The sequence below is a fragment of the Acyrthosiphon pisum genome, chromosome A2 (genome assembly GCF_005508785.2).
Source record: "Acyrthosiphon pisum isolate AL4f chromosome A2, pea_aphid_22Mar2018_4r6ur, whole genome shotgun sequence".
Lineage (NCBI taxonomy): Eukaryota > Metazoa > Arthropoda > Insecta > Hemiptera > Aphididae > Acyrthosiphon > Acyrthosiphon pisum.
The window spans coordinates 101,831,913-101,859,748 of record NC_042495.1 but is presented as its reverse complement, the minus strand read 5'-3'; the positions used below and the strand labels follow the sequence as shown (position 1 = coordinate 101,859,748).

At 32.2% G+C, this 27,836-nt stretch overlaps 1 protein-coding gene across 1 annotated transcript; it reads left to right on the top strand.

Moving 5' to 3' along the window:
* The first annotated feature begins 2,155 nt into the window (after positions 1-2,155).
* LOC100162944 lies at positions 2,156-27,836 on the top strand. Its single transcript, XM_001944883.5, has 8 exons — positions 2,156-3,641; positions 11,541-11,688; positions 17,170-17,268; positions 17,891-18,110; positions 23,939-24,083; positions 24,163-24,330; positions 24,968-25,084; positions 27,051-27,836. The coding sequence occupies exons 1-8, from the start codon at positions 2,562-2,564 to the stop codon at positions 27,216-27,218; spliced, it is 2,145 nt and encodes a 714-aa protein (XP_001944918.2). The 5' UTR covers positions 2,156-2,561; the 3' UTR covers positions 27,219-27,836.

The window sequence follows — 27,836 nt, the reverse complement described above, 5'->3', positions numbered from 1 at the left end:
ATTAAAATATATAATATACATTCATTTATTTTTCGATAAAATTATAATAAAAAATAAAATATTATGTGAATATAAATTTTCCGCCTTCTAAATAATGGACCAACACTTAACCTAACCTCCCCAAATACGTGCCTGCTTAATGATAACGATGATTGGCTTTACGTTATTAGTATATAATATAAAATTGATCAATTGGAATTTGGAATATAATAATTTCATAATTGTCAACGAACTATTTTACACACAATGTAGAACATAAAAATTAATAATAATAACAAAGGCGTGCGAATGATTTAATGGAGTTAAAATTATTTGTATTGTGTTTCTTTTGTGTGTTAAAAAGAATCTTAACGTGGCGTGGCCGAGCTAATGTAGGTATAGAACATTGCTGGAAGGGCTAAAGACGATGGCATAGACCTATTTAGCAGACATATGCAATTATATTGTAAAGAGGAGATAGACTCAGATCATAACGCATGCAAGCAAAATAATATAATATAATATTATAATAAATAATAATCATCATCAATTGCGTCAGTTTTTTTTTAATCGCATTCAGTTATTGACAAACATTTTTTATTTTTATTTTCCATAAAAACAAAATAATGGTCCACACGATTTCTGTACACACTTCGTTCATTTTTATGACGATTTAATGTTATTATTTCTCATTGGTGAGTTTATAATCGTCATACAACAAAAGAAACTATTTATAAGACAGTTATCTGTGTAAAAATTAATAATTTAAATTCGATATAGGTTAGCTGTGCCGCCTGTGCGTAAGGAATTGACTAGCATCATTAAAATACCAATGTATGGATAATACATGTTAAATATTTAATGTATCACTGTTCAACGGATCGTCACAAATTACAAATAATGAAATCAAAAAAGATTTTAATTTTATTAAAATCGTTATATTTTACGAACCATCCCAACTTTCTTATTGAAACACGGCTAATGGCTAATGTTAAAATGAAGAATCTTTTTCGTTTCAAGGTATTAATATATAATAAATTAAACAAGTTTCAACCCTTAATTACCAACGAGAAATTAAGAATTCTTTCGTTTAAGATATAGTTGTAAGAAAGAGCTTAATTGCATTGAGATGAAAAAATTATGTTTTGTTAGTCCAAATTATTATTTAATATTATGACGTAAGAATGTAAGATAGACAAATTAAAAAATGTATACATAAAACAAAAGGATAATTTAATTTTCCGAAAAATTTGTTTATTGTAGTGAAGTTTACACTCGCTAACTGTTGTATTTTATTATTATTTGAAAAGTACGAGAATAATATAATATTAATTATTAAAAAAAGGAAAATAACAAAGTTTCAAAGTACCCATTTGATATACCTATTATAAAATCTTACAGTTATTGGAAGGTTTTAAATGTTTCTTCTTCGGCTTCAACGGTTTAAATATCATAATATAATATACCATATAAATCCATATAATATAGGTTAGATATTCTCTGCGCCGTTAACAACAACAACAACAACAACAACAGTATTTGATTATTAATGTGACGATCACAATCAAATGGTAACGCTATATAATAAAATACACGAAAAATTAGATATTTTTGCTATAGTCCACGGGAAATTCTGAAAATCCGTGTTCTCCAACTTTTACTGTAAACTTTAAAGTGTACCACGTATATCAAAAGATTACATCTATGGTAATATCCGCACATAATACGCATATGTCAGGGTTACAATAATAAGAATAATAACCGAGAAACTTGACCTGGCCCGTGAACCATCATCTTCAAGATGGGGAAATGGTGCAGCGTATAGTGCACGATTATTTACTGATAACCGTGGTATACTACACTACAATTTCCAGCAAACTGGAACTACTTCCACGCTATAGGTACCTCGTATACCTATCTATAAACTCACGGGTAAAATTACACGCACACACAGCACGTTAGTATACGTCACACGTACAATAATATAACCGCGATAAAGCATATCGTGTACGTATATTATGTACGTGTAAATGTACGTGAAAATTCGTTGGGACCCCGTCCGGGGTATACTGCTACGCGGCGGGGCACGTCGGTGGATCTCATCGCGGCCCGACAAGTCGTGTAAACGAAAATGGTTTTCTCCCACGAGACGAGAGTCATTATAATCGGCTCCGCGCGCGTACCCGAGACCGGCTCTTCAAACACCCAGTCTCCGGAGAGTCTCTCACCTGACCAGTTTAGCCAGCGTGACCAGCCGCGCACGTCGGTCGTCGTCAGCCGCCGCAGTGCGTCGCACCACACAGAACACGAACCACTGAGTTCGACCACGTTTAACCGCGATCGCCTTTCGTATTATATATAGGTACCTACTTGTGATAACGCGGTACTACACGCGTGTTATACCATTATTATTACATCGAACGTGTTACGCGTGCATTTATTTATTCAACCCGTTTAAAAAGTTCGATTATCCACACGGACGTATCGCCGTGGTTTTTCGTCCCGACGTTACAGTTTTCGGCCGCCGCCACCGAGTATTCCGGTCGAACTCCGGATATCCGGAGTGTTATGCGCGACGCGACATGAACAGATACTACGAGGCGTACCCGAAAAGCGGCGGAACCATGCTGACCCTGCCGCCGCCGCCGCTGTCCGACCCGTCGGCCACGTGGAACTCGTACAGCTCGGAACCGGTCAAAGGGCTCGGCAACCGGATCAAGCCGGACAGGAACCGTCAGGCGGTTAACGTGCAGAAGATGCAGTGGCGCAACTCCAACTGGGTGGACGGGTTCCCGGAGCTGGTGGGCTCGATGACCATTGCGGACGTGAGCCCGAGGTTCGCGGTGAAGCGCATTCTGCTGCTGTACGAGAACGCCCAGTACAGGGAGGCGGCAAACTTTGTGAACCGGCTCAGCCACAATACGTTCAAGGCGATCCTCGACCAGCTGCCCATCGACCTGTTCGTTGAAGCGATGCCACACAGCCTGTCCATACTGGAGGCACTCTACGCCAAAGTATTTCTGTCATCTGACTGCGGTGTCAAGGTGCTCCGGCCCGACCACGTGCTCATGCGGCTTGTCAAGCTGTTCACCGGCACCACGGCGGGTGGCGCGGATCGGTGGCTGGGCAGCACGCGAAAACTACTCAAGGTGATCGTTCTGTCCGAGCCCAAGCTGCGGAAGGCACTGCAGGTGCGCCGCCGGTCTCTAGATAAGGCGGTCGAGGGCCTCGGCCAGCATGGGCTGGTGGGCACCAGCGACGAGACGCTCACCAACCTGCACGACGCGCTCAAGGTGGAGTTCCAGAAGCTGGTTGACACGTACAAGGCGGCCCTGCTCAAGCTGGAGGAACTCAGCCTGTCTGGCAAGCGGGACGGCGTGAGCAAGGGCCCGGCACCGGTGCAGGCGTCGCACCAGCGACAACTGTCCCTGCAGCAGTCGGACATCCAGGAGCGGCTCATCAAGAACAAGACGCTGCTGAACGTCGTCGAACCCGTATTGGAGAATAAGTCGATGGCTATACTATTGACCATACTCAAGCGGCGAGTTGAGTACGACAAGGACGCTCTATTTCAGTTCACTCAGCTCCGAAAGGAGCTCAAAGTCGAATCGGAACACGTGGTGGCGCCTCTGCTCATGAGATATTCGCACGCTTGCGAGCAGGTGAGAATAATACATATTTTAATATCTAACAGCGGCTGCGGGTTAATTACCACTTCAGTTGTGTACCATACAGTAAATCCCAAAGGTCCCCTAAATTACCCTAAAGTGATATACTGATATGTGCCTTTGTGAGACCGTGATACATTTTATTATGTTTTAATGCAGTTTTCAATAAAAATTCAAATTTAATGGCATACATTTTTTTTCAATTACCTACCCCCCACATATTGTTGAATTAAACGCATTTATGATTTATATATATCGATTTGCCACACACATATTTAGGGTGGTACGATACTTCTGAGATTCACTGTTTATGGTCGTGTTGTGACGGTTTTTGCGTGTGGATATAATATTATATAGCTCTCTATATATATAAGTTTTATTGTTTTAATTAATCTAAGGCCTAAGGCATCTTTGTTATAACAATAACAATATCGATTATAACGATTATAACGATCAATAGCTGATTAGTTAATAAATTCATAATACATAATACAGGATAGTTATATGTATATACGTGTATACATGATTATGTTTTGGATGGTCCAAAGACTCCAAAGAGTTACTAGTTAGTCCCTTTCCTTAGCCCAAGTCACTTAAACTAAGACGCATTAGCTCAACTAGGACTAATATTTTTTTCTGGGGGGGGGGGGGGGCTGGTATTTCCTTCTATAATGGCGTAGAAATATTATCCACTCAGTTGGTATATTTGCAAGTGGCATGAAATAAATATAAATTTGCATCAATATTTATCCAGTATAATTCAGCAAGCATGCACCCCCCTCTCACAACCATTTTTCCTAATAATGTAATTATTCAAATTCTGATTATTGGAATTTATAAATAAACTTAAGGATCGAACTTTAAATTATTTAGATTTAAATAATAAGTGCAAATAATCTTGATAATACATAATAAAAGTGGTCGATTCTCATTTGAAAAAAATAAATTTGTACCGCCACAAACAATCATTAAACGGTATAACAAATCTAAGCATTTGCTAAATTTAAGGAACTGTCTTGCTAGTTGCTTCCTATTCGTTCTTAGCCGATTTATGTCTCATTGAAGAAGACATTTTTCGCGACTTATTATCCAGCTAGTGTATATGATAAGCCTCCCACAAGACGCTTCCGAGTTGCACGTATGCTAAGACGTACGGCTTAAGACGTTTGGGATGCTTGATGTCTTGCGAACCACCGAGAAATTGTTTAGCGGTTGCTAATTGGTGCAGTGCAACTCTATATTATAGGTAGTCAGCTATTCGCATGCTTGTTGGAAAAATTCTTGGACATCCTCAGATCGTGACGGATAACGTAGTCATTCATGTCGAACCGGTATGCTGCGGCTGTACAATATATAGTAATTAGTAGCATAGGTACGGAAGGCAATGTGTTTTTGAGCCCTTCATGTTTTGAGTGATATATTCGGTGACTTTGAAACGATTTTGTCGTCGGTTTTCACGCAGAGCAACGCGATTGGTTTCATCATAACACTATCTCATATATAGGGTACCTATACCTATAGTTCCGGCCGACCAGGCACAAAGTCGTTGGCGAAAATATTATATCAATCGCCCGAGTCGGGCGAGTCGGCGTCTCGACGGTCCGGTGCGCGCGGGCCGTCGCGGTCGTCGCAAGATCTGCTGCAGATCTGTCGCGATGTGATGAGATCAATGACCGTGGACGAGTCGGCTCTCCGACCGGCGCTGGCTATTATCGAGCGAACCAGTCGCACACACACACACACACACAAACACACACACACACACACACACGCGAGCGCACATCCGTTTTTCTCACATATTCATCTTTTTCCATTATGTTCGCGTTTTAAACGCTAACGCGCTGTGTGAACGAACTGACATCCGTGATAAAAAATTTTTTGTAAATTGTATACATACCATATATTATATAGGTACCTACATTACCTAACTGTAAAACCAGCAAGTTATATATAATATGAACACGCGAGACCACCACGCTATACCTACCTTCGTATAAATATAATATATTATATGTATATTGTATATAGAGTAACGCATATCCAAGGACACCGTATAATTATTTCAATTTAATACACTTAGCTCCTATATACGAGTTCCTCTGTGTGTTTTACACCGGGCAGGTTTTCGTGTTTATACTTTACGAAAATCGTGCGGTGTGCGTACACATTACGTATATTATACGTCACACAGGGCTCGGATTTTGTAGGAAAATATAGATCGTTAAAAGAACATTTATAATTGCAATTAAAAACATATATTTAATTTGAGCTTAAAAACTACAAACATTTAATCATGGTTTCCCTTTTCAAAAGTCAAAACGGTCGCTATAATAAAATTACAGTAACCGGCAACTGTGTTTTGATAGTTTTTTTTATCAGCCATCAATTAATTATTATAATACCTATATTACCCCGAAAACAAACAAAATAATTTCGACGACGAAAACGAACATTTTACATATTTCTGGTTATAGTATAGTATAGGTGGTATGACCTGGCTAATATACGATTTCAGAAATATATGAAATTTTCGTGAAAATTAATCATAAATAATCAAAAATGTACATTGAGGGGAAGAACCAGAACAAAGTTTACTTCATTACAATCAGAATGATACGAAACGAACTTATAACTTTTTATCACACTCTCCTTAAAATAATGCAGCCATTTACTCCATTTTCAATATACAAATTATATCAAATAAATTATAGGTAGATTCGTTGGGACTCGGACTGCGTTAACAATATTTGTTGATAATTTTCGCGGGCAGAGGGTGCAACTATATAAGCCGGCTTGACCGATTTATGGGTGGAGTTATTGCACATTTAAACCGAAGTACATATGCATTTACCACTTACCACGTATAGTGTATCACTCGATGTGTATGTGACATATGTGTACGCACGAAAAGCGATTGCGTGCGAGCGACATCGACTTTGACGAAGCAGTTAAATGTATATAGAAGCACGACTAGTTGGTTATTAGCATCACAATAGGCGACCACCGACGAATGTTTCAGACGGCGGTCTTAATTGTTAGAAGTTTAGTATGAACAGCTGTTTGTGCAATGATGTGCATAATGTACTGTTTGCTAGGTACTCACCGTGTACGCAGTTATTGTTTTCCATCTTTACGCAATCCAATAATAATCTTACTGAACTGGATATTTTCCAATAAAACCGAAATTGATCGCTATAGGTACGCATTGCATCTCAAAGGACGAATAAGTCTGTAGATTATATAACAACAATATTATTCCAATTTAGGAAAACGATACAATTATAAAAGCGATTTCCAATACAAAAAAGACCGGTGTTCTTTTTCAAATTTCCCGAACGGTTATTTCAATAGGCTTGAATACAATAATAATTTTTCTATTCGAATGAAATATTACAAGTAGGTATGATTTAAAATGTTTAATATGAGATTGTTATGTCTTCTATAATATAATATAATCTATAAGTCTATTTCCGATCGAATAAACCTACTTATTTTACTATAGTTTATACCTACATATTATATTTAATAGTATTGATATAAAATATAATAAATATTATTAATAACAATCACGTGGTTAAATGAACGTATTGGATATATGATATTATACGTCAATACCAGAAAATACTTGCAAAAAACACATTGATTATATTTTTTTTCTCGAAAAAAATAATCCAAAGTCATTAGTCATTGCACAACATGATATGTGTGCTATATATTATAGTGATACAAAAATGACAAACGGAAACGCAATAAAAATAATATATTGAATTACTTAATCACGAATAAAATATATTTTATAATTGTTTATAGTAATCAAACAATGTAATATTATAGTCATAAATTAAATCTTCTATACACATATTAAAGTAAAATATTTTAATGTATAACAAAAATTGTACCAAATAATTAAGTTAATGTAACCTATACTTAAAAATTAAAAAAAAATTAAATTTATTTTTGGGAAATATTTGTTAATTTCCGATTCACATGTTCTAAAACTTTATAACAATAATATATAAATTTGTTTTCATTTTTCCGTGTTCTGTAAAAAAGTATTATTCATTTCAATAAGATTATATAACATTTATATCCGACTTTTAGAATCTGAGCGGAGCGATGAATGTATTTTATATTTAAAAACACATAAATCAGTTATTACACTTTTAATTTCCCACGAGAAAGTATAAAATATATAGGTATATATATATAATTATATAAGTACAGCAAAATATAATATAATAATAAAAATTAAGAAAGGTACCTAATACATTTGTAATTTGTTACCATCTTTTGTTTTTTTTAATCCTTATTATATAATAATGTATTAACTATAGCTGTATAAAACTCCTATAGGATATAATTATAGGAATTCTGTGACAAAGAGGAAATAATTATAGTTTGGATGTGAAATAATAAATTTGAAAACATATTCTAAAAAGATAATAATAAGTCATATAAGAACTCTGTATTTTTTTAAAATTATATATATAAATTTGACAACCTTTTTTCCTACTTTTATGGCATGCTTTTGTTATATATTTTTTGATTCATTTTCAACTTACAAAATATTATTATAAATTATATTATTTGGAGACACAATTTAATCACAAAATATTTTTATTTTTTTTAATTAAGGCTTACATGCATATAAGTATCTTAATGCTTATTTAATACCTATAGCTATGATACATTTAAAGGAAAGTTTATATACAAAATATCTGTAATTATTAGTTCAGCTAAAATATGATTTTAAATTATCAATTATAGATATATTTTTTTGAGTTAAATAGAAATGTTTTCACTTATAAAGTCATAATTATTATTATATTATGGTAATATGTATAATATATATATATATGTATAGGTACCTCAATAAAACAAATCCAGATGGCACACAAACATACACTTAAACTTATATAGTTATATTATTTGAAGAAAAGCATTGAATAATATAACGGTATTATTATTTATTAAAAAATGATTTAAATACAAAGTCTTTGATAGTTGTAGCTATTAAATTTTAAAATCAATTTAACGTATACAAAGGAGTTAATGGGCTATCTATAAACAAAATTAATTTTAGCTTTTGACTGTGTTTTTTCGCGAGCACTTTTATAAGTTTATATGAAAATGAAAATTTGTTATTTTTATCGTGACCAAACGTTTTGTTTTATATTTCAGTGTTCAATACATTGTCTTTAAATATATTTTTTAAAGCTATCAGAAAACATTTGCGATTAACGGTTTCTATAATTCTCTTTAACGTGTTCCTATCCAGTTTCTTGCCATAATATGTAATTTAAAATTATCAAGTCATTCGTAATATATGTAAATTTATTAAGTATTCGAAAACAGTTGTCCAGGTAATGATATTTATATATTTTCGGAACTCAAGGTTAACTTGAAACACCCCGGGGTATCGAATATATTAGTCTACTGACACACTGCATCGAAGTACTGTTGTGATCTCAAACGAGTTAACGATGAGTAGTTGTTTTGCATCATAAATATACAACGTTTATATTATAGCCTTTCTAACCGGTATTTTTCGAACATGTGCAGTAGGTACCTACCACTGAAGTAGATAATATGTTATTTCTCTCAGGGGTAAAAATAGTATGACTCTGATCACGATTAACCCAATGATATTTGGCAAGAAATTTTGACTAAATGAACTCACAAAGAATAATATGCTTCCGTAATCTGTATGGTTTTTTTTTGCATTTGCATTTTACACGCTTTCGATAGAAAAAAACAAAATACAACAAGCAGTTAGTGACATTAGACGACAAACGATAACCGTTACGACGCTCTCCGAGTTAAGAGGACGTGATGAATGGATTTGTACGGTGATAAAATGGGTTTAAAATACACACATATAAGAAAGAGATTACTTTTTTTCCACATGGAAAACATTTCTGATGAAATAGAATATTATTTAACATTATACACCTTCCTGGGTGGCATCATTTACCTCCAAAAATGAGATAACGTTTTCCTCCACAGATTTGTTTTTTGAAGTAGAATCGTGTACGTCTACTTTCCTCTTAATATTAATGTCGTACATTAATTTTAGATTCTAAGCGGAGCGAGGGATCTAGTGATTCTACAATGGTTTTTTTTTTTTATATCCTGTATACAAAATGTCTACCAGGAGGAGTGCTTCGATTTCAACATATAGTACCTTCTCTTTTAGCAAATGGATCAAGATGGTACTTTAGAAAGGTCATTTTTCGATTTTTTCAATAGTTATTTAATGATACAGGAAAAAACACCGACAAATTACAGAAAACCTCTAAAAATTGGATTTTAATTTCTAAGGTTTAATCACCATAGAAACGAATAAAAAATAGTAATACCTATTATAATATAAATTCAACTTACAGGATATAATAAATAATAACAATATCCAAACTGACAAACCGTCTTCGCTAAGAATCGTTTTTCTTATACAATGATATTATATTATCATTGAATTCAAGTTTAATACAATACTTTATACATTGACCCACTTGTAACATACTATACAGCAGAGCGACATCCACTTACCCACTTTTTTAAATATAAAATTATTTTATATAATATGTATTCTATTTTATTCATAAGTAACATTCTTAATTTATGATTATTTTTATATTATATTTTAATTAGAAATTATTATAAAATAATTAGTATTTTCTTGTATTTTATTACGATGGTTTTTAATTTTAATTTATTTCATATTTATTTTGATGTTCATTATCCTGTATACATAAGAATAAAAAGAACAATATTCTAGGCCAGAAAACAATACGTGCCTCGTATCTATTCAAATAATTAACAAGAGGGTTAATTTTTTATTTTATTAATTGAGAAAAATTATGAAAACATAAATGAAAACTGAATCTCATTTTTGGAGGAAAATGGCTACGGCCATCTACCCTGCAGGGGCGGACTGGGAATAAAAATTGGTCCCGGAGAAACAGACCATTTAGCCCAATTTTGGACTAATATAATAAAATATTCATAAGTTATCATCCCAACTTTTCGACAGGCCCAGGCGGGGATTACCTACCCACCCACCACCTCAGCTTGTCCGGCTCTGCATCTACCTACACTCCTTGCCTGGCAACCAATCCACCTTCCATCCTAATAGCAGGTATCATTACCGTTTAGGTAATGTTTGTGTAAAACATTTGAATTTCTGTTGGGTAGAAATTATACGGTTTTTATTTTTTTTACGACCGAAATTCGAGCGTTGAGCCCTGGGCACCTGTGCCGCCTGTGCGCCTACTTACTGCACGAGCGCCGGTGAATGTTGGCTGTTTTATTATACACCGGAGCATCGTATTATGTACATGTATTAGTATAAGTCGTTGTAGTGGCTTTATGATGTGTACACTAGGAACGCAATTCGGGATGTTATTACACTCACGATGGCAATTATTATTATTAGCTAGCGTTCGTTCGAGGGTTGGTTGAATTTTCACTAACGACCTTCAACCTTTGCGGTCGGTTATAATTGGATCGAATTCCACTGTTATCAGTAACGTAAACATAGGTAGCATAGGTACCTATACGTATGTATAATGTTTATTTCCCGCACATAATTATCGTCGAAATGCAGACGATGGGAGAGAAAGTATAGTATTGATTCGATTCACAAAACAAATAAATCGAGATGTGAATCGTTCTGCAGTGCTGACAAGTAGATTTGAATTTTGCTCAATAATCCATAGTTCGTATGCGTGCGTGAACCCTAAAAACGATACTTTCTAATGATATAGGTGATCTGCGATTGCTCGGGTATTTTAAGTACGAACGAAGATCATACTTATGATGATTCAGGCCCGATGGTCACGAGTTAATAATATACTAATTAGCAATTACTAATTTATGATTTGCGTTTTTAAGGTTTTGGAATTTATGAAAGAAGTCGCGGAGGACGAAGATTCCAGCGACATATCTGGCTACCATTCGGACTCGGACAGTGCCATAATGATGTCGGGAAATTCACCGTATGTCACCAAGAGAGCCAGGCACAATTTCATTTCACGATCAGGTAACTAACATACATTTTACAATAATTTAAAAAATAAAAAATGAAATACCATTTCAATATGAATATTATAGTAAAAATATAAATTTCAATTTTACCTTTGGTCACTTATTGCACAAAAAGCACAGTGAATAAATTACAGTATATTTTTCTGCTTTTTTTTATTAAATTATAAAATTATTTAATTTTAATAAGTACCTATGTTGTATATGAACCTAATGTTTGTTTGATTCATATAATCATATTGGTAGGTATATGTATGAGAAAAATACATTCAGTTAATTTGTATAATTGTATTTACTTAAAAAATTGATTGCAGTTTCAACAATGCGAACTTAATTAAAAGGAATATTTCAAATACTAAATACTTCATTACCGAAAAAAATATATATTTGGAAAATTATTAAATACCTACCAAAAACAAATATTTTTAATTAAAACGTTCTTTCGATTTTAACGTCATTGACTTTTAAACCCTAAAAATGCGTTTCAAATATTTGTGGAGAGTTGATTAATTTTCAAAACGCATACTCACATGGACGAAAAAAAGATTAAAAATAATTTTTTCACATAATAGTTTATGTAAATTATTGTTGTATTTTACATTTTAATCAAATAAATGAACTCATTACATTTATATATATATATATGTTTAGGCAGAATGGCAGTATAGGTACTACGTACATATTCGAAACAATATTACTACGAGTATGAATATAATATACTATACCATTTAGTCGTGACCATTCATCATTACCTTTTACGAAAAATATATCCTCTGAAGGTTATGGATAAAATGCTACCTATATAAATGTAAATAATAATAATAATAATATTAATCTAATCAGAAACAGTTAATTTACAGAAAAATTAACTAAGACAATTTTAAAATGGTATACAAGGTACATGGCCGTATGGGGTGAGTAATAAATTGGCCCATTTGCCTCCCTTGAAAACGCCTATACCTATTATACCTATACCACTATACCTATCTGCGTACTGGTAGAACGAGACTACAATAATTATATACACAAACATTATGTACGTTTTATTATTTTACCTGCACGACGTATATATTATATCGTTGGCCATCGATGCGTAAAACAAAGCACGAACATTAACAGAAAAAAATCACGTGTCGTGAAATTCATATCTTGTCAAATAAATAAGCGTTCCGTTCTCAAAATAAATTGGTCGATGGTGCGAAGTTATAATATTACGCCTAAACGACATTCGACACTGTATCGTTTTCACACACTATACCTACACACCGGATAGGTATGCACACAGTCTTGCGGTGTGATGTGATGCGTATTCTATACGTGCACCCATTTCGCCCATGACCCCTTCGCGATCGTGCGATGCCACACATATGTGACGTGTACATAATATTATAATACGATAAATTATTATATTGCATCTCGGCGACAATGACCATACCATATCATTATTGTAACGCGAAACGACCACGACTGTAACCGGCGGAAGCGTATTATAATAATATAATAATACGATATATTATAATAATCTAACGCACAATCAGGCCCCGTGACTTTCGCGTTTATGTAGGTATTATTATTATTATCATTATTAAGGTTCCTTCTCATTCTTGCCGCAACGGTGCCGCCAAATTAATATACGGATATTGTACGCGCGCGCAGGACAGGTGTAATATAATAATAATGGTACCTCGACCTGCAGGTATATACCTACGTCATGTGTACGTCACATGATGTACTATAATATATATATGTACACACGCGCCAGTTTCAGTGGGCGGTATATACGGCGTCGGTTAAATGCCATATATACACGTGTTCGCGGGCGTGTAGGTACCTACCTATATATATATATATAGATACCTATAGCCGATACCTAGCTACCTCTATGTGTTATACACGGGTGCAACCATATGTATATATATATACGCGCATTTGTGACTTGTGAGACCCGCGGAGAAAGCGGGTCCGCGAGTATTCGAGTCGCCACCATTGTAATATACGTATATATTATATTATGAGATGTACTATAAACCTACCTACGCATAGTTATTCGGTCCATCTTGCGAGCCCGAGAGAATCGCTCGTGTATTATTATAATACATTCGAAGATTATAATATAATATCATGCCGCATGTATAGAATATGTATGCAATAATATATATATATGGCGTGTATATAATCACGTGCCTAGGGATAATATAATAGGTATATAATATGAGAATATATAATGCGCGTGTGTTATTCCGCCTGTACGTGTGTGAACTGCCGTGCGATCTGGTGTGTGTGTGCTCGTATATAATATAAATAAATGTATAATATGTATATAACGCGCGTGTATGACGTATTGTATTTATATATATTTAGGTATAAGGTATAAGTCGATAAAGTTTGAGCGCTGGTTCTTAATAATACCTGCATTATAACGTTCCGACGTTTTTGAGGTGAAGCGACTTTACGCTGATGATGATGTGCGAAGGATCTATATAGTCTAGTGGCGTGCTCAGATTTTTTGAAACGTAGTGGGTGAGGACTGTTGACTAATCTCAGGCCATGTTAAATCTAGAAATTTTGTTTCTCTTCAATTTACCAGATGTGGGTGCTACTTGATTATACGTCATTCACCCCGTGACGGTAGTAATATTTGCTTTCATTACATTATTACAAATTGTATTGTTATCGATCAACTTAACCTATATGAAATATTAAAATGCACACGGAAAAATATATATTAAAAACGTGAATTTAAATTTTTTTCAGTAAGTCGTAAGAAACCAAAGAGGGGAAATGAAACACTCAACACCCCCTTGGACTGTGAGCACACTCCTGAGTTGATTTACGTATAGGCATTGGCCATAAGTGGTTGGGATTTGAAATTAGTTGAATGGGCCAGACCTATGATTGATATATTAGGTATTGTAATATAGGTTGGTATACCGCGATAATGAGTATAGTGATGATCATGGGTTAGGTTAGCTGCAGTTCAGCAGTTGTTGAAGTATCTGCGTGCAGCTATCAAATTTAGTTTCTGTCGTGTGTGTGTGTGTGTGTGTGTGTGTGTGTGTGTGTTAGGTTTATACGTTTTTGTTTTCAAAATATACCTGTTCAAAAGAGTTCAATACTTGCACGAAGGAGGTAACAGAAATTTACTCTGCGAATATGACAAATATTTCCTGGGATGAGTGGTATATTTATATTTTATATACTTACATACTTGTATACAATATATATATATAATATGAGTGCACATATTGAAACCGTCCGTTTTTGGAATTTTTGACGTGACTCCGAGTTTACTGTATTATTTATTTAGACTGTGGTGAAGTACCTTCGCGTGTCACCTGTCCCGCGATATTACATAGTTAGGATGATTCACCAAGCATGCTTATACTTTCGGCTTACAACTTTTATCCTATATTAATAAATTTATTCAGATTCTGGTTTTTGGAATTTTTGAGTAGGTATACTAAAAACCATAAGATACTTAGATACTGAGATTTATTCTGGAAAATGTTGATGAATTCAAATCGAGGTTATAACGATTAATTTCTAAGCTATTATAAGCTTTATGTATACCTATATATAATACCTATACTAGAATGGTAATAACTAATAAATAATAATTCTTGATAATGGTTTTACATCAAATATAAAATGGAAGTAATATATTCAGTCTAGTGTACCCATAGATATATACAACAACTAGATGGCCGTCTCCTTCTTATCATCAAAGTCGGCCGCCATTTACAAAGCATGCGATGTTTACAAAATAATAATATCACAGTATATATATATATATGAATATATGCAAAATAAATGCAAACATTGCCTGCTTTATAAATGGCGGCTGACTTCAACATTGGTCACAACTGTAGTCCAAAGACGGCTATCAAGTTGTTGTATATATCTGTTGAATACTGTATACCTACTATTAGTACTTATTATACTTAGAATATTTTTTTTAAAACATAAAATGCTAATATATGAATATTCATTACTACAATTTTCTAACTATCATAGTCCCAATATCTTTAATACCTAGCCTATTATAATAATATATGGACTATACTTATAGGTACTTACTTCTTACTCCTTTGTGTTTTAGTGCATAAAGTTAAATAACTCATAAAGTCATAAGTCATAACCTATACTAGTCCGTATTTCGAGTTGATGTGACATCAACATAAAAAAAATAATTACAGTGAAAAGGGATTGTTAAAAAAATTAATAGGCCAATCCTTAAATGGCATGAAAAATCTTAAGTACCTGAAAATATGTTATTTAAGTATACTTCAAAATTCCAAAGATCAGAAATCAAATAAATGTGGGTGACCGTGCTTGGTGAATCACCCTATTTATAAATATGTACTTGTCTTATACATTTGTTATTTATATAGTATTATTTATGATACACGTGCAGTAGGTACGAGTATAATGTACATATTACATGCATAGTAACGAGTGTAAGATTGATATTATCTCTATTACTTTTCTTATTGTAGGTATTGAGGTAATTTTTCTTTCTGAAATTTGCGTTATAATTTATTGATTTTTGAGATTCTCTGTGACTATTGGCCAGTGCACGGTGCACACATAAGACTGCTGTTGTAGCACCATTTCCGACGACGGAAGGAATCGTCATTCCCTCGATGACAAGTTTAAATTTAGATTTTCTACAATATTTTGTCGCTTCCTACGAAATCCTAATCAATCGTTCCGCAATTCAATATTATATATATTGTATCGAAGTCATTTCCATCGGTGACAAAGAAATTAACTTTTATCAAATTGCGCAATAATAAGTGCCAATAACCAAAATGTCGGAATTGCTAAATTCATTGTAGAACTTATAATCAATATAATATAAGTATAGGTAGTAAAAAACAACGATATTTTTTTTGTAGAATACGAAACTAATAGGTAATTGCATGCTACCCCGATTTTTAGATTACACGCATCTATAGTTACATTATTTTATTTACTAAAGGAAAATGTGTCATAATTGACGTTCCCTTCGGAAAAACTTTAACATCATCTCAGATAAATAATACTGCTACCTACAGCAGGCACCCGCAAAACACCGAAGTATAAAATTGGTTGTCTCCTCAGATTTGTTTTATTATATAATATTATAAAATACAAATACTAGTTAATAGTTGTGACATTATATCAAAAATATATACTACCAGAATTCAATTTCAAACCAAAACATTTATTTACAGGAAGCAAATTATCCCAAAACGATTAAGTTCAACTATGGTGTATTGTATATATGAGCATTACCGATTGTGGTGTACAAATTATATATGTTTATTGTTTATATATTATAATTTAATGTGTATTTTATAGTTTATAATAATTTGTATAGGCTATAATATACGCACATGACGTGTACAATATGTTGGTATAATTTATTTTCGTATAATTATTTTATTTCTAACGGTCCACAACAATGCGTTTTAAATGTATTTATTTATTTTTATAGTGCGGTCAAGCAGCAACCACAGCACTCGGACTAGATTAGTAATGAGCACCGGATCGAGTTCGGCGAGCCCCCCGGACGGCGGAGAGTCTTCTACGACGGGTAACAATAATATATAATTATTATAGCCATTATAATTATTATCATTGATCATAATACAAAATATACGTCTCTCGTATAAAGCGCGTACCATCATCACTCTTTTGCGTATTAATTGTGAAAATGTGTGGGCGCAGTAGGTATCATTAACGTGCATGGTGTATTATTATTACCGACCATAATGTACATTCGATATTCACGTATAGAGAGATATGTATTATGAGCGTGGAAAATGACCCACAGTTGATGGTTTATTAGCGACTGTAAAACCTGCACAGCTACAGACGACCACTGTCGACGAAAATCGATATTTTAATCACACTCAATTTACGTATATACCTACACAGTCCATTTAATTTTACTGGATCGATTTTAGGTTTCACGGATGTTAGTAATAATAATTTTGTGTTAATATATATAGTCACCTAGGATGTATTGTATAGGTAGTCGAATTCGAATTAAATAAAATTGGGACACGGGAAGTAATTTGGGCGAGCAATTTGGTTTTGTTTTTATAGTGGCACAATTTAACCAAACTAGCTCATATTTATTTATTATTACTTTTATTTTTATATAATATATAAATACATAATATTATATATACATATTTGGTTTTTTGGTTCAGCGACACCGAATTGGGAATGGTCAACCGAGAAATCGATGAATACGTTGACCTGCTGTCGTAAGTGTGGACCACAGACTGCTTTACAATTGCAGACCGTTAACGATGATCGAGAGAAGTTGGCCTTGCAGACGGAACTGGAAACCACAAAAGTCGAACTAGAAAGAACTAAAGCTAAACTCGAGTCTTTAAACAAGGCTGCTAAACAGGCACAGTCTTCGAAGTGAGTTTAAAAAAAATATATTTTATACAAAAAGTTAGTTGTACATACCTTCATATTTGTTAATTTTGAAAAGAATAACTCTGGCTACCTACAATATATTTCAATCCTTATTACCTCAAGGTAAATATCTTCAATATTAAGGTGCTTTCATTTGGGTACTGTTAAAGTTTAAGCTCTTTACCTTTAATTTAAATTACATGCTCAATGGGATTGTCTGTAATATATTATGAAAAAATAACGTAAATGTTTTGGACTAAAAGTTCGCTAATATTTTGGTTAGATCGAAAAAGTGTTCAAATAAAGTATACACTAGAATATCATCCACGGTATCTGACAAAGTTTCATTGAAATTAGATAATGCGCACGTACTATACCAAAGTTGTTTACAGGTAATACACAGAGCCAAAAAAACCAGTAAACATTATTAAATCATTATATTGTCATCTTTGATAAGAATTTAAAAATACGTTGTTAAATAATATTAATAATAATAGATAATGACCTTTTTAGTTGATCTTACTTTTAATTAAACTAAATTAAATAATATATATATACGCAAACATATTGAGTATATAAGAAATTTATGAAATATCCTTATATAGCTAGCTTTGAACGATAATATTTTTTATCCATAAAAATACGCCTAAAATTTATCAACTTAAAAACTATTGTATGAAACGGTTTTAAATAAATGGAATAATATAATATAATGTTTATTGTTGAAAACCGTAAACTTAGACGGAAATGCGTGGGCTTTCTTTCAAAATATTTAAATTATGTAAGAAAATACATATTTATAGCTTTTTTTTCCTGCATAACCGACAGTAGATGAAGCTCTGTGTGAACAATACTACTCCTCTGCTGCCATCTTTTATTGATGTACAAATTTTGCCAAAATATCGTAATACAGACAGTGTACATACATATTTATAGTTATGTCATGATATTGTAACCAATCAATCAGAAAAAAATACTTATAATATTTAACAATCATATTTTCAATCAATATAAAAATACATTATATAATTTTTCTTCAAATCGTACATGGCACCTAAAGATTGTACGTACCTAATTACAATAATAATAGACATGCAAATCCAACAATTTTTTTTTTAAAACCAACAAAACTACACAATTGTCGATTATATAATAACAATTTCATAACAATGTGTACAAATAATTCATAACGTACAAGATGGTTATCAGTATTTTAACTATTAGTTCTAAAATTATTTTCGAAAGATCAATTTCACTGAAACTGTTCGCATATATTTTGCTATAAGATAAAAAAAAAACTTTCGAGTTATAATATAACGACCACAAGAATGCCATTTCGTTATTCTTGGTAATTTAGTATTTACTCTCAACCACGGGGTTTCTTAGTCCATCAGCGTATACCTAAAAAAAAAGTCGTAGATAAAAATTGCTAAAATGAGTTATACTTTATCCCAAGCTTAAAAGTATAAAAATTGTTTTCAATATAATATTTATTTTCGTGATTTGAGACGGATCTATTGTCATAATAATAATAATAATAACAATAAGATCAATTTTTATAAATAATAAATTAACAATAAAAGCAGCAAGTAATAAAATTAGTAAATTACGTACAAGCGATATAGGTCGAGAAAAGCATTCATTGTTTTATTTTTTAGATTACAGGATTTCAGAATTCCGAATTCCGAGTATTTACCTAATACACGAGATCACGACATTTTTTCGGTCGTAGAGCTTAATATATTGTAGTGAGCTGTATAGTTTATACTGAGCACGAATAGTTTCTCGGTTGCAATTCCATTTATTTTGTACACTATTTTATTCAGGCTAATTTAGCTGCTTCATTACGTACGGCTTTTGACTGAATTATATATTACACTCAGTTTGTGCTTGTTTCATTAGCAATGACACTCGTACACTCGTATGAATCGTAGGATCAAACCGAGTCTGCTGGGAGTTTCTAATTTATTTATTTTTCCACTAATGTCAGCTCGACTAAGGAAATTCAAACGTACCTAAAGCAGTATTTTCAATTATTTCGAAACTTTCTATAGAGTTTTGTTCTGAAATTCACTGAAAGCAGATATATGCATGATTGTCTGTCCTCATACCACATTGTGTGTGCATGTGGCAAATTACTAGGCAGTAGTATATAGGTATATTCAGCTATATAATAACATATATTTTGATTATAATTTATTTTTACTAAAAATACGAATGTTGCAAATAACATATTAAAATAAACATTTATTTTATTCGAATTATTTAAATACGACATTTGAGTTTATAGATATACAAATAAAAAAAGATAACCAACGTCAATTGAAAACTTTTTTTTTTAAGACATTTTACGTGTAGTTATATGGTGGTTATTATTGTGTATAATGATAGTGTACAGCCTTGCACTCATTTTCGTTGATAAATCTCTAAAATTCGATCAAATAATTGTGTTTTGTAAGTAGGTTATACAAAATTATAATAGTTTTTACTACTTGGTAAAATTGTGTAAGTATCTGAATATTTTTAACAACACTTGTGTATAAATTAAATAGTATATACTGAATGGCGAGTATCGATTGATAACATAATGGGTTAACCAATGTTAAAACTCTCTGTAAATAGGACAACTCGATTTTTATTGATTTTTAATTAAAAAGTACTTAACGAGACGGGATAATGTCGATCGATTTAAATATTTTGAAGAAAACTAATTTTTTACTTATACACGATATTCAATGTATTATAATACTAGAAAAACCATTTACCTATATGGAGTTTAAATAACTACAGATTATTCACTTTTAGGTACTTCGGGACTCGTGAACTCTTAGCGCAGATTATCGGGACCTAGCTAGAATGAAAAATTCTCTCTAGTATATATGAGACGAATTTGATTATCATAATAAACATACGAAAAACTAACTATGGCTAACGTGACTTCACTAGTTGTTTTAAAGATTAGTGACATAAGAACGAGGCATATTTACATAATAAAATTAGGATTTCGGAGAAAGATAAGTAAACCGTAGTGTAGTGGAGACTGGAGATGTGTTTTGAAGTAACATTGTACAGATGTTCGCCGCAATGTTAAACTTTACATGCTAATTGATCATCCGGATAGAACCTAATTATTTTGCTATAGTTTACTCGGATGAAAGAGAATAATTGTAGAAAGTTTCCCCATATAACGGACAAATATGCGAATGCGAGAACAGAGTTTTTAATAAATTAATAGCTTCTTTTTTTTGTCGAGAAGTTCGCACAACAACTTGTGTTGTATATATAACGAAACGGTAGCTGGGAGCTTTTCACAGCGGGGTTTGGTTAATATACATATAATTTCCTTTTCATTATATAACGGAAAGGATTCGGTAGTCTACATTATTACCTACGTGTATGCATGAATGTATAATATATTTAGTCATTAGAAAGGATTCGTTTTGGACATATTTTGACTCCGTTTAATAAATGTATTATACATTATAATATAGTATGGCGTGTGCGAAAATAAGGGTTCTACATAATACAAGAAACGGTCATTATTTAAAGTAAATATAATAATATAGTTATCGATGCGTGTAATATGGTCGTGTCTTCACTTTGGGTAGGTCCTATACTATGTACTAGTTACGATAAAACTTATTGTAAGTATCAAGTTGCGGAATGTACCTCGATTTTCATATTTTCTATCTCTAACTATATACCTGTCTACAAAATAGATTTCTGCAAGTTCAAAATATTATATTTCCGCGTTATTCGATGACTGCAGACAAATGCAATTAGTTTCCGCTTGCCTTAAATGTGCAGAAAAGTAGATAACCGATGTATCGCACTCTGCACAATAGATTACAACTTACAAGACTCATTGCGACCAGCTGTTTGGAATTGTTGATATCATTTATTCAGATAAGTGTAGATTACGAGGTGGTTAACAACGAGACAGAGAGAAAAAGAGAGAGACAAAGATATTCGAGTATTTCTAGTAAACGTCGTTTCGTCCAAGTTTATACAGCAGCTGGGCCTTCCTTATGAAATATTTACGACCTCGGGGAATATTTTTTGCAATTAAATCTTTGTTGATGAACGATTGCGGTTTACTTAAGCCACCACGGTCAAAATCCGAGTGTATCCGTCGTACGCGTGTATAGGCTTTGCCATGGATATTTTATGTCTTGGTGGAACCGTCGTGTATTTAAAGTGCATCTGTTTCGGTGGTCGGTTTATAATCTGCTGTTAAATTTATATGGCAGCTATAGTTTTTAAGTACAATGCTGCACAGTTGAATCGGGTATAGTGGGGTGATTTAAAAAGATAATGGAGATCTTACCAACAGACGGCCACGAGTCGCGGTTTAGACGGTTGTTGCGGTGAATTTATATTTATATATTATTATTGTTATTATTATATCGTATATTATATTGTATATAATATAAGGTACTGCAACCCACGTATAATATGTAATACTATTATGTCGGAATGGGAATTTTACGTGAAATCGCTGATATATATTTCCACAATTTTAATAGATATTGGCTTACAAATAATACAATACGCCTCGTCCATCGTAAGGCACTGTAACACTCCATTATTCGCTTATTACAACAGTATATCGACGTATCGTACATAAAAATAGTAATATGTAGGTCACTTTGGCGATTATATCGACGAAATTAAATTATACATAGCAACTGCAGCTTTGGTTAACTATATAGCTGTTTATTTTTATTTTTTTTTAAATGCTTAAATTGTTGAACTCTACGCGGGTGGAATCCAATTAGCATTTGTAATGCGTTTAAAATCCGTAATTGAGTTTGTGAGAGTAATAGGAAATACAAGGTTCGGGTTCGTGAGGGTCCGAATACACGGCTGCAACAATTTTACTTGTGTAGGTATATATATATATATATATATATATATATATATAATATAATATATATACTTACGACTTTTTACAGTTTAGACTGCTCTGCCGCTGGTTTAATTGTATTACGAATAATTAGAATTTCTTTGAACTGACTTCCACTATTGAAGAAATATACGTGATGATGATTGATGATGATGAGAAAAATGAAAATTGAAACACTAATTTATATACATTTTAAATCACATTTCTAACTATTAATAGCTTTAAATAATATTATTATCTATGTAAGGTAATCGTAAGTTGTAATAATATAAAACATTTAACTTTATTTGAATAATAATTTTTTATTTAATATTTGGTAACAATATTATTTATTATAAATACATTTTTATCAACGGATTACAAGTTTATTAATAATTGTCACTTTGGGAATTAAAACATTCAATACACGTATAGTATATATGCACAGGCGCACAGCCATGTACCAAAAAATAAACATCCAAAAGTGAATATGAATTAAAATTTCAACAAATGTGACACATACCTCGTTGTTTTGTGATTCAATCTATCTATTGAAGCACTAATATAGCAATCGGTATTAGTTCAAATTAAGAACACAGAAAGATTTAATATAAAACCGTAAAATTTAATGACCCGAACTCTTATTGTCGTTTTAAAATATCGTTCTTTTGTCTAATCCAAATATGAATCATGATAAATTAATTCGCTCGTTTAACAATATATTTATTGTGAACGAGATCATTAAACCGAATGTGCTCGACTGCGAGATTAGCGTGCGTTGCATATAGAAAAAAACTACAACGGTAATTAATTACATAATAATATAATTTAAAGTTCGTTTAATTCTCGCCGCAAACGTACCTATAGTATAATAATCATGGTCAATGGAAATTCAAATGAAGATTATCATTATCGTTATTGTAATTATTATTATTTAATTTCTCAGGGAGTTGAGTGGACCGAGATTGGTCAGATGCTACGGTAACCTGTATTCGCAAGCCCGCGTCGAGGCTCTCGAAAAACTAGACGTGTTGCCTCAGCTCGCCGACGCCACGGAACTGAAATCGAAAATCCTCTTCTCCGTTGTCGTCGTGAGTATTCTCCAGACAAAATATTACGTCCCATGCCAGCTTATAACGTCGGTTTTACGGAATTAATTTCGTTTTTCAGTTGGCGTTCAGGTCGACCCAAGCCATGTTGAGCCTGAAAAAGGAACAGGTGAAACGGCTGCTGTTCTATCCGACGCCGTCCGGTTCGGCACACGTCGAATTGGAGGCTTCCATTTGCTCCTATTTGAGGAGGACAGTGGACACTTTCGATTTAACCCAGTGCATCGAGGTAAATGTTTCGCAAAATATTTATATTTATCACGTCCCCCGCTGTTTATATCAGATTAATATATTAATACGTGTGAGCGAAAATCGTTTAACATAATAACATAAACAATAACCATAGTCACCTATAATAGGACTTTGCATTTAACGATTAACGTTAATATATTTTAAATTTTAATATATTTAATATCGTCGGATTTCATTCAGAATTTTCAAAATAAGCGATATAATTCAAGTCTTATTCAAGTCAAAACGTAATTTAACTTTGCATATTTTATACAAGTATGTTTTAATTCATATAAAATCCATATGAATGCATAGAACTGATGATTTATTATTGTTTTTTTTTTTTTTTTACTCTACTTTTTGTTATTTTTATTTAGCCATTTCTATATATCCCTCAATAAGTACAATAATGATTTTCAAAAATTTGAATCAGTGGTATTGGTCCACAGGATAACGTGAATAATATAAATAAATATTGTTGACTATATTATATTATCTAGTAATAGGAGGGGGACATTTAAATTTTAGTGTACTGACAAATATCTCATTGCTTATAGCCATACAATAGTTATATAGTACTATGTTATATAGTTATTAGTATCTATAATACTTATACGATTGCGTTTTTTCGACAGGAAGTAAGCTCTCAGCTGTGGGCGACATTGTACGACTACCCGTGTCTGAAAACGTGCGCTGGACTACATCAATACATTTGTGACGCAGTACGCTTAGCTTGGGCTCTAGTAAATCAGGTGAGAATAATGTATTACCTATATAATATGACATGTGTGCTTGTACGTGTGCTGTAATGCGTTGTAGTTATAATATTTACGCATTGCCTTGGATAGGTGTTGATTAGAAAAAATATTACCAGTTTTTCATTTTAATTTTCATTCTTCTTGTATGACGTAGTCAATATATTTTTTTTCTAAATATATTTGATATTATTGAACGGTCGTATTTATATTATGTTACGACAATCTATTAATAAATAATACCATCTAATTGTTGGTATATACGGCGTATACCACTATACCTACACTTTAATAATGTTCTTAGATAATAATTGATAAATATGAACATCTGAAAAATATCTTGACGTTTTGTTTAATGGTATTGTATAATCAATACAATAATCCAAATTAAGTATGATAGTTAATTTATTTTGTTACCTTACAAATAAATACTCAGAAATATTCGTTTAGAGGCCCAGGGTACTATGTAGAATATTGTTACATACTTGCTCGTACAAAGCTATATATAATATAGTTACATACGTATTATGATATAGACAATCATATATAAAACATAATGATAAAAGTATAAATGATAAAGAATATTTTTCTGTATTATTTATCTAAATTATATTTTTATTTTTTATAAAGTATACGGGATAAACCGTATGGGTAATCCGGTAATAGTTTAACTCTTTGATTGATATCATGATTTGATGAATAATTTGATATTCATTATTTGTATTAGTTGAAATTTACATCCCAGTACTTTTTTCCACGAAAACATTTTTCTAATTTTAAATAAATATGAATTATTACATAAGTGCATAACTACATAAGTCCTAAACTCGAATATTACCTTAAATGCAAAAATAAACAGTACTTATTCGTTTTTTTTTTGCAAAATTTCTGAAAAAGAAACATTTAAATTTGTAAGTAGATACAGAGTATATTTACCTATTAAAAATTAACAAATTTAAAACGTTGTCTTTTTTAGGTAGCGTGAGACATGTTGCATCTAAAAGTTAAAACACATAACCTACTTAAATGTATGGCAATAAATTCGATCTTAGAAACGCTGTTGATTAATTTTTTGTTATTATTAATTGATCATTGTTATTTGTTGACGATGTAAAAAACTGTTTTAATTAATCATATTTATCAAATGACAACAAATGACTATCACCACTGTTTATCTTGTAGTGTTCTCATACAAATCGATGTGTCACACACTCACACTACTTTTATTTTAGTCGGCGACTCGAGCATGAAAAACGGGCGACAAGCGCAAAAATGATATGACGCCTCGATTCATATGAGAACTTTGCAAAAAATACAAATAATGTGTTAATTTTACATTTAAGATAATATTATAAAAATAATATAAATTAACTAAGATTTTAAAGATTTTAAATTTACTACATTTATAATGTAAAATATTATATCATGCTATATATTAACATTTTTGTTCGTGAATAAAAATTGTTTGAAAATTTAGTAGGCGTAAGTTCTTCGCATGTATTTCTGACAGCAATTAAAAAATAGGTACCAAAAATACATAATCACAATTTTTTTTTGTTATCGTTTGAATTACAAATTGTGCAACCAAGTAAAAATGTCACTTTTTTTGTAGACATATATTATAAATAGGCTGGTGGTCCGTCTGGTGGGAATTGATTTATCATTGAAATCAAACTTGAGATTATATCTATTACAATGATGAGTTACTCAATGACGAGGTACACTATTGACATCTTGTCATCTTCTATAATTCTATATGTTATAGCAGAGCGACTTCCCCTGTCTTTATAATAAGGATTTCAAAACTTTTTGTTTATTATCGAATTTATCAACAACTCTATAGTGTACACTGCACACACCACTGCAGTACTAAATACTAATACCAGTATAATATGTATAATATAATGTAAATTATTGTGTACCATATACTAAATCATTGTACTATTTATTTTTTGTGACATAGACGCCTAGCTTTGTACTGGAATACGAACAGAGATCATTTAAGCGGGACCTGCACGTGAGATATCATTCTTCAGATTTGGAGAGTAATCAAGTTCGGACTTACCTGTGGCCTGCGCTGCTCGAAGGACAAGCTGGACCGTGTGTACACAAAGCAGTTGTACTTACTTAGATCATATACTTTTTAAGAAAATGTTGTTGAATTATTATTTTAAGTATGTACATATTAATGTATTTAGTTGTCTACAAGCCCCATTTATAAATTGCGAAGCGAGTAGTTATTAGTTAATTTTTTGTGTAAGCCAACAATATATATTTATTTACATATATATATTTTATACGATAGTATTGTATAATTATACGACTGAGTAGGTATCTTCTAAACTAGATTATGATTTAACATTAAATGTGGCATAGTGTACTATCATGACTCGTTTAAACAACAAATTTAAGCATATCATTTTATTTTTATCGTAAGTACATTGAATTTTTTCTATTCGGTGATCATAATATAGGTACATTTCACCAATTTATTGCTCATTTTATTAATGTTTATTAATTAGAAGTAATATTCATAATATGTATTAGACATTTATTAATATGTATCTGTGCACATTTAAACATAATATGCGGTTACAGGCCACATGCCTACATTACTTTGTAATGTTATTTTAATTCATAAAAACCCTTTTTTAAAGTGTATAATATATCAACTTTACATTAATGAAAATGTATTAAATATATATATATAATAAACATAATATATAAAACACTTATAAGTAACTGTAAA